General features: G+C 45.6%; 1 protein-coding gene across 1 annotated transcript in view; it reads right to left on the bottom strand.

Moving 5' to 3' along the window:
- Positions 1–17,932, bottom strand: part of ncd (non-claret disjunctional) — a 107,618-nt gene that overhangs the window by 35,886 nt on the left and 53,800 nt on the right. Inside the window, exons 8-10 of the mRNA XM_050171964.3 lie at positions 11,273–11,440; positions 7,959–8,078; positions 3,035–3,310 (exon numbers count right to left, since the gene is read on the bottom strand). Coding sequence (XP_050027921.2) covers positions 3,035–3,310; positions 7,959–8,078; positions 11,273–11,440 — 564 coding nt within the window. The remainder of the gene's footprint in view (positions 1–3,034; positions 3,311–7,958; positions 8,079–11,272; positions 11,441–17,932) is intronic.

Genomic DNA, 17,932 nt, shown 5'->3' with positions numbered 1-17,932 from the left:
AGGGGACAGAAACAGATGGGCGTGCTTAGCTGCCAGTGACATAACGCATGGCGGATGTGCTGTGCAAACTGCGGGATTTGTCTCCACTGCTACCTTAACACGGCACGCTTCTGCTATGGGAGGGCGAATATCTTAGCTGTGTTACAAGCGTCGGCGTATGAATAGGGTACACTTCTAATGTATCAGTGTACTAAACGTGGTTGCTAATGTTGCTGCTCGCGATTTGTTGAGTGCCCACGAGTGCAAACGAGAAGAATCGAAAAGCGCGCTTGTTTTATTTTTGTTGACCACAACCATTATAAAGCCTACAAATAATAAAGCCAAGGCAAGTTTGGTTGTGGCTTTTTTTTATGGAAGTGCATAAAGTGATGAAAGGAATGAAACGGGGCATCTGCTTAAGAATGTTTTGTGCGTTCAGACCACTTGGTACTTCTTCCAAGAGTCTGCGTAGCATTTGACAGCATTCGACAGATGGCAAGCGCAATCATCATTAGCTAGACTTGGCACACTACATATCGCTGTGGCAAGTTCGCAGTGCGATCATTACACTGGAAAGGAAAAAAAAATTGAATCTTGACGACAAAATTACGGGGTTCGATCATTATGCAAGTAAATACGGCACATCTCGATCACGCACTTAAAATAAATTCTGGTGCTTGATGTGCCAAAATCAAGATATCATTATGAGGCACGCCGTAAAGGGGTACTTCCAATTAATTTTGACCACCTGGGGTTCTTTAACGTGCACCCAATGCACGGTACACGGGTGTTTTTGCATTTTGCCCCCATCGCAATGGGATTTGATTCCACACCCTTGGGCATAGTAGCGCAATGCGAAAGCCACTACGGCACCACAGCGGGTCTTTATCATGTATGCTTGTTAAAGGAACAATAAAAGGAAACAATGACTTTACGAAAAGCATACACTGAGAACTACATTTTGGCTAGTTATGCAGGGCCATACTGGTTTCTAGAAGAGAACATAATGGATTTCAGTGTTTTTGTGTTTCGGCTGTTCTGACAGAGTAAAAGTTCCTGAAACTTGTAACTTTCAGAACATGACCATTACAGTGAACTGTTGTCCATCATGAGTGCTAAAAAATTGAATCAGTGACATGACGGCGAGCTTGTGTGGGAAGTTCAAGACAGCGACGCCACCAGTTCTCAATCTTTACATGTTTTCTGGCATACTAAGCTTTCTTTCACGGTACGAGTGTTTTCTTTTGTTGTTTGATAGAAGTAATTTACTCGTATTGGGGGCGACGACTTACGGAGTCGCCATCTGTCAGAAGCGCCTCCCTTGCGTAGTGCGAGGGATCACGCGGCGCGCTGCTCATAGGTTTCGCCTACGGCGCTCAATAAAAACACCCCGCGGCAGCCCTCCTGGACATTTCTGTAAGTACTCTCAAAACGAGGGAATTTTTTACTGTCGACATAATAATCTTGGGCAGACTGGAAGCACAGAATCGTTTACAGACGCCATCTCTTTGCCAAGTAAGTACAGTGAAAGCCACTGCGCGCGGTCGCCGCAATGGAGTCTCCCAAACCGGTTTGCATGAAAACTATGTCAAATATGTTCTTATAGTGGGCGGTCTGTATAACCAAATGGCGCATAACAGAACGAAGCCTCAATGCATTTAGAGATCGCACGGGTTCACGGTGATCGACTGCGCATCTGCATGCATGTCCGCGCACAATGTTTCGCTTTCACTGAAAGGGTTTTCGCACCATGCTGCGAGCTTTAGGCCACAGCATATGGGCATTTGACAGTCCACAAGCAACCACTGTTGTGCGGACGTTATCAGAGCTGTTCAAAGACCATATCATTTTAACAAGAGACTGACTCCTAAGACGACTGTGATGTGCCGTCGCGTGGATTCAATCTTTTTTCCTTCTAAATTCTTGGACATTTCAATATTATTGCTCAGGTTGCGTCACACTGTATGTTTATTGGTCTTCTCAGCGTGCGATTTACTGCTGCTTCTTTTTTGTAATCCAATGCATTAATTTACATGACGATATGCCATGCCTTTATTTAATGTGCTTACCACTCCCTTTTCATTCCAGCGAACTTGCCAGTATCTAGCATCAACAAGTTTATAGACCAAACCGTGGCGACAGTAGCCAGACAGGGAACGTTGGCGAACGTCTCAGTGTGCCTTTTCTGCTACTCACCAAACACTGCGCAATCCTGGTGCCGTAGCAGAAATATTCCTCGCGTCTAATGCTTGCTGCATACCCGAGTTGTAGCCGATGGCTGTTTGCCGGTTCTAAGTTTCGCGAGTCAAGCTTCACGCAGCTTCTCCTGCGGCTGCGTGTGAATAAGGCTGACACCGGGCTTGATCGGTTGCGTACGTCCGGCATTGCAGCACCGAGCAGTAGCCTACCATGCTGCACACCTGCAAAGGCAGCCATTACCTATTATAGTGATTTTAAATGTTGTCAAGCAGACACCCAAGGCCGGAAAACCTCACCACTTAATCAGAACCGCAGCGCAGGTAGGACTTTCAACTTTCGTTTTCAGCTCACTTCGGCGCTTCCGAAGCAGAGGACGCGGCCGCTGTGTCCATGTGATCCCTCATGCCACGTCACGCTGACGGTGGCACCAGCTTTTCCAGTGATGGAGTTTGCCTCCAATGGCTCTAATATACTTTCTATTTAGCAACCCTTCAATGGCAGCGTTGATGTCAGTCTTCATTTTCGTGTATTTTCTGGCTTAGCTTGCATACTCGCAGTAAGAGTGGCTTTTATTAGAAGCATAATTTACTACTAAAGCTAGAGATTCTTATTGTTCCTTTAACATGCAATTTAAACCTAACAACATAAACATTCTTTGTATTAGGCTCCCATTTAAATGTGGCCGCCATGGGTGGGAGTTGAACAGCGACTGTAAGCCACTCCAGTGCATTGAGTATGACTGCAATAGAAGACTTGTTGCATCCCAAGTAGGATGTTTTCATTTCCAGGGCAGCTTCGGCCTAGAAGCACCCACTCGTTGCACCATGAATTTGCGAGACGAACGCATGCCACTGACCGTCCAGTGTGGCTGCTTCAACGTCTCCTCGAAGACCTGGTGAAGGGCACGAGGAATCAGGCCTCGCCGCTCGTCCTCGAGCGCAAGCTCGCCCGCGGGACCCTCCATGGTGTGCGTCTTCCCAGCCCCCGTCTGGCCGTATGCGAAGATGCACACATGGTAGCCATCCAGGGCACTCTGCACCAGCTGCGACACCTCGGCGAACACCTCGCCCTGGCTGGCCACACCCGGGAAGACTCGATCAAAGCTGAACGTCAGCGCCGTCTGCCGCTGCGTCTGCGCACGAGACAGAAGCAACACACACCAAAGCTTAAGACAGTGGAGGAAATGCCCTCTGGCATTTTGGGGCAGCAACTAGAGCAGGCAAAATCTACTTTTGCAGCACCTACTCTTGTGTTCAGAGTAGGTGTAAGGTTTATACGAGGGGTGTGCAAATACAGTGAAACCTCAAACCGTAGTTGGCTGGAGCTCGGAAAAAGTAGGTACTAAATGGTAGTACTGCTTAACCGAAACAGTACGAGACCGCCCACTTACCTGTCAGAAACAGAACTCGGAGAGACTGCAATGAAAGCGCAAAAACATGCAGTATTTATTCATTTCGTGCGACAAAAGTGTTATTTTCGTTTTATGCTCCGGCGGCCAAGCAGCGACGACGGCGGCCTCCAACTTACTGAATCTCTGAGCCAGCTTTTCAGCCTGCCCCCTCTTCTTGGCACCCGCATGGCAGATTCCTCATTGGCGCTGCATATTCTCTGTGCATGGGCATGGTGCACTGCAGAAGTCCTGGGCATTGTCTTGTTTTTCATTGCAGGGTGCTGTTCTATTCGCGATGATTGCATTCATGAGGTTGAAGTAATGTGTAGCTTCTGCCACTGTTGGGCCTGAATTGCCCTTGCTGTCGCCTTCCGTGTTGTACTCATGACTGTCGTTAGGCGACTCTTTGGCAAAAGTCGAACCTCGTAGCCGACATCTGTTTGTAGTTGCAGCAGCGCTGCGGAGCAACTTCTTCGCATTCCAAATGCCACACACCGCGGTCAATAGCAGATCCTTGTCGTGTGCCAGCGCCCACTTTTTTGTGCCACGTTTGATAGCACGAACGATGTCCAATTTTTCTTTTACGCTGAGCACTCAGAGTTTTTTATCCGAGCTTCGGCATGATGAGAGTCTTAGCTTACACGATGCCCCAATGTTCCACAACCTAAATTTAATCGGAAAATAATAAAAAACACTTATACGGGCCAGGGTGGCTGCGGCATTAGCAAAAATTTGCCAAAAATGTTTGAACTTCGCGCTGTCGTCATTTGTGAACGCGGTGGCAAGCAGGCGCCATTTTCAGCTTGTTTGGAAGCTGCCTTCTTTGTGCGTATTTTGCGTCGGTTCAAAATGATGTAGTCGAGGAGGAACCGACGCTATCGCATTATTTCTAAAGGATGCGCCCATGCCACTGACTGGCCAAAGCGTGCACACCCCCCGCGTGCCTCGCTCCTATTGGTCTGGTGCCATTTGGGTGCCAATTCTCGCGCACCCAACAGGCTGGTCGCTCTCGTGTGAGCTGCATGTTTCTCTCTGTAGTTTTATCACGCAGCTGTGAACGTTTGTTCAGCTGCTCACTTCTCGATAATGTTCCAAAAGGTGTCTTTTTCACTGCCCGAATGGCTGGAGGAGATCGTCGTCTGAAGACTACTACGCATCAAGCATTCGGCAAGGTGTGAAGACGGCCGTGGAATGTGTGGCGGAAGACGGATAGGCCTTTCATGCACCCGGAGGTGCGGGTTGCTAGTCCGCCTGACCATTCTGCCACATCGAGTTCCGAGCTGCATCTCGGTACGTCTAGCATGAACACTTCATTCACCCACGCCTCGTGTGTTGGCACAAACCGTATAGATACTGTTTTCCTCATGGCCGAAGAAAGTAGCAAGCGCGCAGCGATCACTAATAAGGCAAAAATGTGCCTGGCATCGCAGTCTGCAACGGAGCGAAAGTTTGAGCTGCTGGGTGTTGACACGAAAGAGGATGTCAATGACAACGGAACGGAATTTGCGATCATGGATTTATCCGTGGTACAAGAATTTTTTGGACTTATGCCATGTCCTGTGTGCAGAAAGAAAACGCCGATGCTTTCGAAGGGCCCCGCCAAGGAGTACGTGCTCTATACCAAGCTTGTGCTGGGCTCCACGTGTGGCATGCGCGAAGAGATTTTCTTCAAGAGTGGCTAGTGACGCAAAAATAACGCCGTTCTAAGTAAATGTCCAAGCTAAGAAAGCCATGCAGAGCATTGGTAAGGGAGCAACAGCCCTCTCCAACTTCTTTGCCGCAAGGAACATTTCTCATCGTGGCTTACACCACAAGACCTACCAGGGCCATATGAACATGATGGTTCAAACGTGCAGCAGTGGTGCTGCAACAGAATGCGAGGCTGCAAGTGTGGCCGAAATCAAGGAACATTACAAAGACTTGGGAAACCCACCAGGGAACATAGACGTCATTTATGATGGAACCTGGCTGACATGCAGTCGCAGTTTGCACGTCGGTGTTGGGTGCATCATTGAGATGTACAAGTGGGCTCGCCCTTGACCACGTTGTGCTGTCAAACTTTTACTTGGGCTGCTCACATGGTCCAAAATCCAATGAGCAAGCGCATGTGGCTTGGCACGCGAAACATCTTCCAGAGTGCCAGAAAAACTAATGCCAGGCAAATGGAGGTGAAAGCTGCAGTGCTCATGTTTCAGAGATCCCTTGACAAGTAAGCTGCGTTACAAGACAATGCCCTCTGATGGCGACAGCAGGACATTCCATGCCTTGACCAAGCAAGCTCTTTACGGCTTCATCAAGATAGACAAGAAAAACTGCATCATGGTAGCGCATGGGAGCAGCCTTGCGTGGGCTGGTTGACAAAAAGAAGGTCCAAGGTGAGCAAGGTGAGTCATTTGGAGGAAAGGGACGGCTCACCCAGGACAGGATCAAGAAGATAAATTATGGCTGGGCAACCTGAGGATTCGCAAGAATGACGTACCAGGCATGAAGAGGGCAGTTGAGGCTACCCTGCGCCCGCCATATATCGTCAACTGATGATGCCCCCAAGCCTGACCTTTGTCTCGAAAGGTTAGAATCCTGGTGCAGCTACAACCGAGCTGTGGCAAAGGGCGAGCAACCTCCAGCCCACAAAAACAGCCTGCCCGACTTCATGTGCAAAGCCCTCTTAGAGCGGTGCAAGCGACGGTGAGCTTACTTTGTTTTTGCTTTTGACAAAGCTAAGTTTTTGAAAAGTCCCATAAGAAATTGACTGAATTTCTGTATTAAAAACTTTGCATCATTTGTTCTAATGCAGATATACAAAATCTGATTAGATATTTACAAGCGGCAGAAAAAAACTGAATACTGTTAAATATCATCAAGTTGACACTAAAATTAACAAAATTGGTTTTGGAAGCCATGTCTCCCCTGAAGCGAGGCCTAGATTTAAGACTGAATGGGTCCTTCATATACAAACGTGTATATAATCGCACCCTACTGCCTGTCCTCATAATTACTCCTCAGTTCCTTGCTTTATCCTCTTCCCTTTCCCCCTGAGCAGGGTAGCAAGCTGGAAGACTGCATTTCCACCACGTATTCTCTCCCTCCTCATAAAGTGTTGCTTCACATATATTACAGCACTGGCATTTGATCTGCATATTCTTTCGTAACTGTGTGTGGCCTGAAGGACAAACAGTCAACAGGTGTAATCATCCAGTGCAGCTTAGCAGCAGTGCCAAGTTATTGTACAAAACAAGTTTGCACCATTTTGCATCAACTGTTCTTCATTTAGGCAAATGAACTTGAACCGGTTCTTTGAACCTTTATTTTTCACTCCGAAGTTGAACCAGAACTGAACTGTTTTCAATAAATCAGAAGAAAAACCAAAATGAGAGAAATTGGGTTTGACACTGGCTTTAGCACAGTGCCTGATTGCACTGCACAGGCAATTTCACCAAATTTTCAGATAAAGAAAACAATATTGCGCATTAAAATTGCACGGATAATGTAATTAGACTTTGTGAGCTACAGTTAATATTTGAAAACAATTATAGAGTAGGCTGAAAATGGGCATTTTTGACGGGAGATGACAATGAATGTGTTAAACACGCATTTATCGTCCCCGAAGCTCTGCGAAGGCAGACGCTCCCATTAAAGGGCTCTCTATTGGCGCCACCCTAGAGGTCAGGCGCACGCATGCCAAGTGGTGAAGTTCAAATGATCTGGGGCACGCCAATTTTAGGATAGAAATAGTGAAAGTTTGGGCTTATATGCGTGGGCACCATCCAGAATTAGCCAGAAAAACAGAATTAGCCAGAGTCCAACTAACGGAAGTCTACTGTAGAATAAAGCTAGAGCGTGCGCTGTGGCACAACTACATGTGGTGCTCACATGTTCTGCCATAACAGTGGTGAATGGTGTCGCCATATTGTGGCTTCAATTAAAAGCAGGCAGTTTTCAAGCAGCATCAATTCACCCTCCACAAACTTTCATTGGTTCCATTTTATTATGGGAATAAGCAGCAAACACTCCATATCATACTGACCGAAAAGACTGGGACAGCAGAAGAGAACACAAAAATGACACGGGCAGTGTCTTTATTTGCGGTCAATATGACATGCAGTGAACACCAGCTAGGCCAAACTGAAGTTATTTTGAAGCAAACACTCCATCAAATGTAGTATAAAAGCCCATCTTCCTTAAAAACTTGAGGACAAATTATCCAGCCTTTCAGCAGGAAGTGCTATGTGTACCTGGCTGCCTTATCAATGCGACATTCTGTAAACTTGCTACAGATAGCTGGGTTTACCAAGTACAACCAGGATCTTGACTGCAACCCAACTGCTAGCACTAAAGATTGCGCTACCCTTCATCAATATCACAAGGTGAGGCAGTGACAGTTCCCACTCACCTCCGGGTCTGTCCGCATCACCTCGACTGTCCGCTCGTCTGGCAGCAACAAAAATGGCTGCTGCGGAGCAGCCTCCGACGGCAGCAGTGGACGAAGGCGGCAGAAGACTCTGATGTTGCCCTACCACAGAAGACGAAGAAGCATTTTTTTTTATTATCCACAGAAAAGCTAGAAAGAGTCTCAAAGCAAAAGTGAAATCTCATTGATTGAAGAAGTTCAAGCCCCCTTTACACTGCAGTTATGATGTAACAAGCATTTTTTTTTAAATCAAATTTTGAATAATATTCTAGCCCGCTAGGTTTGATTCTAACAAAAATAGTAATGCTACTGAGCCAGGCATGCTTGGAGGCATGTTTGGTTTTTTGCATGAGGGACCAGATCACAGAATGCAGCGACTAGTTTGCATTTTGTGTCTTGCCTCTGTGACAGCGCTGCAAGTATGTTTTTTTGGGTGTGTGTCAGCAAGTCATTCATAGACAGGCAGGAGTGCATTACTAGCATGCCCTGGCAAGATCCATTGCTTTGGAAGTTTTCCTCTAGCAGTAGCAGCATTCTGTTTGCACTACTTGGGCACAGGCTGCGATTTGGGTTTTGATCAGTTGAAGATGTGCAATGGTAGGTTGCCATTACTGCTCTGTGCATACCATCTGTGGTGAAACATTACACTTCAGTGCCCTGCCATAATAATTGGAGAGCTTTGTAATCGGTTCACCTGTCAGTCGACCTTTGCCGCTCAGACTTTCATCATGCTTTGTTTTGCACTTCTGGATGAGGTTGCAAAGAGCAGTGTCCATCCACTTCTGCACGTGGTTAATGCAGTCTTCCTTCTCTGCATTTATGTAACCACAAACTTTGGCCTCTTCAAGTGCACGGAAACATCAGCTGTCTCCACTGCAAAACATTGTGAAGTGCAAACCATGGCGTGACAGAGTGCGCTCAAAGAGGGCAACAGCTGCCTCTGGTTCCATCTGGCCCGATTTACTACTAGTATTTTTCTCGCATACATGATTTTCTTCCCAGGTACTGTACCCAGAATCTTCCTTTGGTGGTGCATGTTTACGGCGAAGACAAAATTTTGATAGTACCTTGAAGTCTAGCACATATCCTAAAAACAGCTAGATTACTGCACCCACATCAATATGAGACAGATGGCCTGTAGTCATCCAAGTGCCATCGAAACAAACTGCAACATTTCTGGTATTTCTGAAATTCAACACTTTGTAAGGTTCCTTTACTGCTGAAGCAGAGTTAGAAACCACCTTTTCACAAGCCTCCATTGCAGCTGGGTTTAGTCTTCCCTTCAAATGGCCTTGGTACGTCGTGTGGTGCAGGCCTCTGTGGGATATCTCCATAGCAGAAAATAAGTCGTTGAGCAATGTTTGGCCATTTCCAGTACATTGAACTGCATGGGCCGCAAGAATGTTCCTCTCAAACAGGTTGGATTTTACTGTTCCCAACTTGCGCCGTGAGCTCAATTTCATTTCGAAACAGTCGCAAAAGTCTCATCCCAGGCTCAGTTGCACCGCAATGCCGTAATAATTTGCACCTCTGGAGATTGAAACACTGCCTTCGCACTTCTGGCACATAGTCTTGCAAAGCAGTTCATTGACAACAGCAATGTCGACGACCATGTATGTCGTGGCAGATGGCGACGGGTCTATGTTGCAGCGTGCTGTTGCGTGCATCCGCAGCTTCCGCTCGATGGCCGAGAGACAATAAAGCGGCAATTTTTTCGTATACCTTTTCTTGGAGCTGATCGCAATCACGTGTCGCAAAGTAGTTAGAAGTTAATGGTCAAAATTTGGTAATTAGTTGATACAGGTGGCTTCTGCTAATACGACTCCGGTAATTCGATCCCAACCAAAGGTTCCTGGTTGGCGCCCATGCATTTCTACAGACCCAAACTTTCGTCATTTCGATTCTAAGGATGGCCTTTCCCAGATAATTCAAACTTCACCAGTTGGCGTGCATGTGCCTGAACCCTATGGTGACTCCAATAGCGACCCCTTTAGTGGCAACATTTGTCTTAATGGAGCTTGGAGGCAGTGAATGCACCGAACACATGTCAAATCTATCAAAAACACCTACTCCTGGCCTGCCCTAGGAACATTTTCATGCAATAACTGTAGCTCATAATCTCCGACTATAGTATTTACCCGATTCTAATGCGTGCCTTTCCCTTTTTCAATTGGGCTAAAGATTTCTTGCACGGTGCAATGAAATAGAAAACCAAAACCATCTTTGCAACATTTTTATGCTGTACAGCACAACACAAGTGCATCACAGCAAAGCCGACTATAAACCTTGCGGCAAAGCTGACTGTAGGAGACCAGCCGTTACTATGCAACATATTAGACCCTTGCCTATTTCGCTCACCAGAAAATCTGGTTCACTTAGATTTTTACTTTGTTTAGGAGCTTTAATGTCATTTCTACATTCTTTCTACTTTAGACACAAAGTGTGCGTGCATCTGATTCAGAGGAGTGTAAAATTTCACCAAATGAATCAGCTGTGTGTGTATTTTTTTCTATATCTTCTTTAATTTGACCCATCAGATAACTTGATCAATTTTGTCAGTCCCGTCAGGGTCAAATAAACGGTCCTTGAAACACTTATCTGACTGCTGATAGAATGATCTCACTGTTAAAGGATGTCGCCTGATGAATCTCACGGTGCAAATATTTTTTTAATCCTTGAACTATGAGTGGAGTTACTGCTTCGACACCCTGCTTTCTCTTTTCGTCTCCGCTATCGTGCTGGAAGCAAGACAGCACAAAAACCAAGAGGGCAAGCCCCAGTCAAAAGATTAGTGCCACAGCACCCCGCTGCCATCTCAGAGGCCTCACAAAGCAGGCACAGCTACGCGCAGTGCAAAGACGAAATGATTTTCCTGTTTTTTTTTTTGTTTTTTTGAGGTAGCAGCGATATGTATGTTTCATTTACCTAGAAATTAGCAATTATGTACTACTGAGAATGCTTTCGCTATCACGAAATCATCCAAAAGCATTGGTGGGTCCAGATGCTTTAGACAATGCTGAATGATGGCATTGTGGAAGTGGAAGCAAGTGATTTTTGCTGTGTTTGACACCAGACTGTAAAGTCCCTGCTGCATGCAGTGCAGTAATATTTGGCGCGCAAGTTCACTGATGCCGCTATGACAAATCGGCAAAGTTTTTTTACTATGTTGAAGAAGTGCTTGACTGAAGCAGTAATTTTTTGAAGCACTCTAGCATTTGGCAGCATTTTCAAAGTTTAGAGGGCAGAAGTCACAAGTTAAAGGTGGTTGTGAATAGGGCCCCTGTTACAGGACGCACCTTGAGCTCCTGCAGCGTGTTGTGTAACTTGCGGCGGTCCAGCTCGCCGGCGTTGATCTGCTCCTCCTGCTCTGCCACTCTGGTACGGAGCTCATGGACGGACGACTCCAGCCGTGCCCTCTCGGCTTCCAGCGTTGATCGCTGGGACTCTAGGGACTCCAGCTGTGCCTGCCAAACAAACACAGCTGTGCTTTCAGACACCCAAATGTGGCGCATTGCGAATGTCTTCTGTTGTATTTAAAGGAGCCATGAAACGAAGTTTTCTAGCTTCATCATTGCATGTTCAACAGCACGCATCCTACAGCTAGCTGGCGATATTTGAACCCATTTGGCATTTTCCAAAATTAGCATTTTTTTTTTATATCTCAATTGAACCGTACAGCAGTTTGGCAACACTGACAGATTGAAGTGCATTTTGTGTGGTCAAATGTGTGCAGTATAAAAGCAGTTTTGTTTTCGCATGTGCATCACGGGATAAGCCAGAGATAGTTTCTGCAGGTGTTCTCTGGTTTGTGCCGTTTGTATCGCACCAGTGGAGAAATTGCATGCTCAATGTGATGGCAATGTCCTTGTTACACCATGATTTCCAAATTTTTTAAAGCAGACGACACAGCAGTGGCCCTGCACTTGATGTCACACAAGCCACACGAAAATGGCTGTTGCTGTCAGTGGGAGAAGCTTAACGGCAGCAATTTCAAATAGAAATTTTGAGTTAAAAGCGAATGAGAGCCCGGTTCCTTCATTTCTTCACCACTCCACTCAACTGTCAGTCACGACAAACTGTTACTAGTTGAAAGGCCATGTTATGGCCCGTCAATAGCTGCTTCAAAATACAGCCGAATCTACTTATAACCATCCCAGATATAACAATCTATCAGTTATAATGACCCTGTTTAAGTGCACTTACAGTTTTCAGACCCTGCCTATTGAAATTGCTTCCAGATATAATGTAACATTACGGCAATTTAATGAATGTTCAACGAATGTTTCGAACTCTGTCACAGTAAAAAAGAGGACGCACGCAAGGTACCAAAGCATGAAAGTGCAACCGAACTGGGCACACAGCAGCGCGTGCCCTGTTCCAGTCCAATGGCAATGATGATGCGGCATTCGAGATCAGCGAGAGACTGCTGGCAGATTTCAAAAGCCACGAAAAAGGTCACACGCTTTCAAGGCGCATTTCCAGGGAGGAGCCATACAGCAAGAACAGCAGGGCGTGGGGCATCCACTGGCAAGGATCGACGGTTACTACGGCATTATCAGGAGACCACGTTCTGGCAGCACTTCATTTACGTGTTGCTAATTACTAACAGTTTGTGGTAGCACTTGACCTTTCGCACATTGCACTTTTTTCGCCCGAAGCAACATTGATAACGTAATTTCACTGCTCTTGTGCAATTGACAAGGAGTCGCAATGCTGAAACCTTCGCAGAATGGCAGCATGCCGCAGTGGTTTCTGTAGTTTACACTTCCAGCAAGTTAGAATACTTTGCTCTCATGTGCAGAATACAGCCATGTCCCATTGCTAGTAGAATAAATCACAAGCTCTCAAAAAATGGCACCTGTGCTCGCAGTTTCGCAATGATGGGAGATTGGAACCAGGCACGCTTTTGGAAAAGCTATATGATGCGTCTCATTCTTTAGATGCACATTTCTAAATGAAATTAGCAGTTAGTGTTGCTGAATCGTTACCGTCATCGCCAGCTTCAGCGTCAACTTTTTAGCGTGTTTAAGGGAGAGTCCGTATACAACGAACTACTGATATAACGACCACTTCCTGCGCAACTATCGAGTTTGTTATAAATGGTATTTTTTGATTATGGGGTTTTACGTGCCAAAACCATTTTGATTATGAGGCACGCCGTAGTGGAGGCCTCCGGAAATTTCGACCACCTAGGTATCTTTAACGTGCACCTAAATCTAAGTACACATGTGTTTTCGCATTTTGTCTCCATCGAAATACGGCCACCATGGCAGGCATTTGATCCCGGTACCTTGTGCTCAGCAGCCCAACACCATAGCCACTGAGCAATCACGGCAGGTGTTGTAAATGGGTTTGACTGTACTGGAGCACCAGAGAGTGCATAGACAGCAACACCTTGCGACACTTAGTTCACCTACAATCTGTTCATAAACATTTCTGTAGTGAGCAAACATTGTTGCCAAGGGGGAAAATGAATGCCATTATGTGTCAAAATTTCGTCATTGCCCCATCTTACTCAGTTGCATATGCGACTTCTCTGCAATCTGCTATCTCACTTTTGACTAGAGTGCAATGTTCTGAGCATTTGTGTAGCTTTCATGACTATCAGTTTCTAATTGGCATTTGTTAACTTGTGAGAATTGCTTCCTCAGATTAATGTTTTTTTATTTGTATGCACTGTATATCTTCAACTGACCATAAAATCACTATTGAGGCAACCATATCAACAAATAAATACAGTAGAAGCTTGATTGATCGAATACGGATATATTGAATTGTTGCTTATATAGAACTTTTCCCATATCAGAAAAAAATCGCATGCATTTTCAACTTTCTGTATCAAATGTTGCCGGACCTAAAATGGATAAATTGAAGTCTGCAGCCCCAGACTGTGTGCCCTCTCACAACAGGCAGTAGGCTTTCCCGCAACACATTTGAACATAGCGGTGGTGCAGTAGGTGTTTCCGACTTCTACACTCTAGGCCACAGGCCCATATTTATCGCACAAGAAGCATCATTTGACCATATGCACTCCGGTGACCAGTGGCAGGCTTTCTTGCAACACTCTTCGCACCACCCACAACAAGCAAAGCAAGGTTTGTATAACAGTTCTGCCGGCTGCCAATATGGATGGTAGCACGATGCTGCAGTCTTATGATAAGGAAGTTCCAAATGCCCAGGTGCATGACCAACTGCAACAGTATTTCTGCGATGTACTCCTGGAACAGGAAGTCATGGATGACTCGCAACACAATCCAACGAGCAGCCAAAGTTGCACAAGCCAGACAACATGCTAGACAAGCATAACAGGAAATAACATGCACTGAGAAGGTGATGAAGCACCTGAAGAAGTGGGCATCAGTTAAAATCTATAGGGGACCATGCACACTGGGCCAAATCAACTCAGCGCCGAGCTACATTTATTTTGGGGCCCGCAAGGGTCTTGCTGCCATTGCATAATCGCCGGTTCACTTTAGTCTGCTTCACCACAATTGGCCTCAAGCTCCACCACTAGAAAAGCTGGCGCCACCGTCGCCATGACGTGCTATTAGGAATCACGTGGACATAGCGGCCGCGTCAGCTGCTTCGAGAGCGCCGAAGCGAGCTGAAAACGAGAGTTTAAATTCCCTCGTAGGCTGGGGATCTCATTTAGTGGCGAGACTTTCCCACTTCGAGTGTCTCCTTTACAACGCTTGAAAGCACTACAATAGGTAGTGGCTGTCTTTGAAGGCGCGCAACATGGCAGACTACTGCTCAGTGCCGCAGTGCCGAACATACACAACGGGGCCCCAGTGTCAGCCTTATTCACACGTAGCCGCAGGACAAGAAGCTGCGTGAAACATGGCTCGCGAAACATAAAAACGGCAAACTGATCGGCTACAACTCGGGTATGCAGCAAGAACAGACGCGAGGAAGATTTCTGCTACGGCACCGGACCTTCGATGTTCGGTAAATGCGCACTGAGACTCTCGCCCGAGTCCACTGCCCGACTGATGTCATGACTGTTTCGCCTAAGAACTTGTCGATGCTATAGATACTGGCAAGTTCACTGAAGTGGAAAGGGAGCGGTAAGAAGCAAATTAAATAAGAAGATGGCATATGGTCATGTTTGTGTGATGATTTAATACACGGGATTACAAAAATGAAGGAGCGGGAAATCACACGCTGAGAACACCGATAAACATACAGTGCGACGCAACTCAAGAAATAATATTGAAACGTCCGAGAATTTAGAAGAAAAAAAAAAGATTGATTCGTCACGACGGCACATCACAGTCCCTTAGGCATCGAAGTCTCTACAATGAAATTATTTTTGAACAGCTCTGATAGCGCCCACGCAACAATGGTTGCTTGTATACTGTCAAATGGTCATATTCGGCGCCCTAAAGCTCGTGGCATGGTGTGAAAACGCGCACGTGGCGAAAGTGAAAGAGTGCGCAGACAAGCATGCAGACGCGCAGTCGGTCGCTGCGAATCTGTGCGATCACTGCAATGAGGCTTCATTCTATTACGCTCCATTTAGTTATACAAACACTGCAAGAACATATTTCACATAGTTTGCTCTCAGCGTTTACCTACCTTTCACACAAGAAGCCGGTTCGGGAGACTACATTGTGGCGACCGCGTGCAGTGGCGTTCACTGTACATATTCGGTAAAGAGATAGCATCTGTAAACGATTCTGTGCTTATTATTATTAGATTATTATTTAGACAGTAAAATCTCTCGTTTCGAAAGTACTTACAGAAATGTAAGTGAGAGCTCGCGCGTGGTGTTTTCAGTGAGCGCTGATAGGAAAACCTATGAGGAGCGCGCCGCGTGATCCCTCCTACTACGCCAGCGAGGCGCTTCCGATAGATGGAGACTCCGTAACTCTTCGCCGCCAATAAAGCTGGGTTATGCAGTGAAGCAAACAGGATATTGTGGTGAAGCACATCTAGAGTGGAAGGGGCCGCTGTCACAGAACATAGCAAGCGTCCATTAGTCGCACATGGGCACACACACTGCCCTTGGCGACAGTATGTATGCCGAGGAACCTAATAATTGTGCTGACCGAATTTTTACTAGTGTTGCTGTGGCGATTTGCAGCCTTCTTCACTGTTATGTTTTCCTGGCTGTTACATTTTTTTCTGTAGTTTCTTGAAAAGCATATCAAAGGGGTTCTACCATATATAGTAAATAAATAACCAAAATTATGCTTTTCCAACCTGCACGTTGGAATCTATGCAAAGCAAAGCTTTAGTGAAGTGGTTGATTGAATGCGATATTGACACATGTACTTGTTCATCCTTCTCCTGTCCCCGCTTTTGTTAAATGTTAAACATTATCACTCGGCAGAGGACACACCTGTATGATTCAGAAATATTTCGAATGTTATCGATGGTGCTATCCATTGTCTATTCAGTAAGTGTTTTATTTTCACCAAACAAAAACATCTGTGAAAAAGTGGAGATGGCGAAAAAGCTGCGGATACTACAGCTTGACTAAGCTGCAATCAAATTGTCACCACACCTTGTGCAACCCGACTGTACGCGCAACAAGAATTGTGTAGTACTTTTTGGAAGGCGTGTGGGCACCAGCAATTATGCTGGAACGTTTGACAAGTCATGTGTCCTACGCGTTTGACCCGCTGCTCATATTTCATGGATCGGTGACTGTGCTCACCACTATCATGCTTCGAGTGTCACTTGCTTTCGTGGGCAAAAGTTTACCCAATAAAAAGTTAGTTTCACAATTCAGTTTAGCTATTGTGTTTTTCAATGTCACTACAATGTAACAATATGCACAAGTAATTCTGCGCAACATGTAATCTCCTGCAATCTTTATATTTATCCACAACAAAAGTTACCAGATAAATGTACTGCAATTTTTCTGTTCATACACAACACATCACGCAAGCTATGCCAAAACAAACCCCAAATCAGCTGGATGCAGTCTTAAACAATGGATTAACAGTGATGGAATGATCATGATCCCATGATGCCGTGATCAAGACTATGAAGACGGCAAAACGACCATGGCACGAAGACGGCCAGCAAAAAGAAGGTGGCATGAAGACAAAGTGACAGTATGAAGACGATAAAACGACAACACAATGATGGCAATCGCATGAAGATGATGCAATGACGACCACAGTATGATGACCAGGAATGATGACCACGGAATGATTACCTTGGAATGAAGTTGCTGAAATGATGGCATGATGGCACTAAGACAACAGTATCCCGACAAAGGCCAACAATGCCAGAATGACAACGATTGCTTGACAACAGCACGAGAGCATTGGGATGACGAAATGATTACAGTGGCATGACCATGACTAACAAAATGAATTGAAAAGTTACAACTTATTGTGATTGCCAAGTTCATCTGTTTGCTGTGCCACTTGTTCAGAGTAGCACAAACCATCTAGAAAACACCACTTTCCATCACGTGATTGGGAGTACAAGGTTGTTACGTGATGCTCACCCTAGTATTTCCTTCCTTCATGTGTACGATAGGTGTTGACTACATTGTACACCCAGCAATGGCTCCCAGGATACTGGAAAGCAATCTCAAAGGCCTTGATTTTGAGCAGTGCTCATGCTGGGAGCAACTGCAGGCACCGGAAGTTGCACTGTCAGTCTTGAATATCACTTTACTTTCAGAACGTTTCAGTTTGCTTTGCTGTTAAAACTGGATGCCACTAACATAGGTGAGACTGCCCAAAGTCATTTTGGAGTGAAATTGCATTTTGGAGCACTCTGGATCAGACAAAATTTCATTTTGAAGCAATTTGGAGCAGGCCAGCCTGAATTTTGGTGAAATAATGGAATATGGCAGCGCACTTTGAAACCACGAAGAGACAGAATAAACCAACACAAGCAGTGTACTGTAACTGTCTTAAGCTGAATTTTTAAGCAGAATTACTCCGATATTGAAACTTTACTGCATGAAAATTTTGGTAATAGTGCCTGTA

The sequence above is a fragment of the Dermacentor andersoni genome, chromosome 6, assembly GCF_023375885.2.
Source record: "Dermacentor andersoni chromosome 6, qqDerAnde1_hic_scaffold, whole genome shotgun sequence".
Lineage (NCBI taxonomy): Eukaryota > Metazoa > Arthropoda > Arachnida > Ixodida > Ixodidae > Dermacentor > Dermacentor andersoni.
The sequence above is the reverse complement of the archived record's forward strand: the minus strand, read 5'-3'. Positions and strand labels throughout refer to the sequence as shown.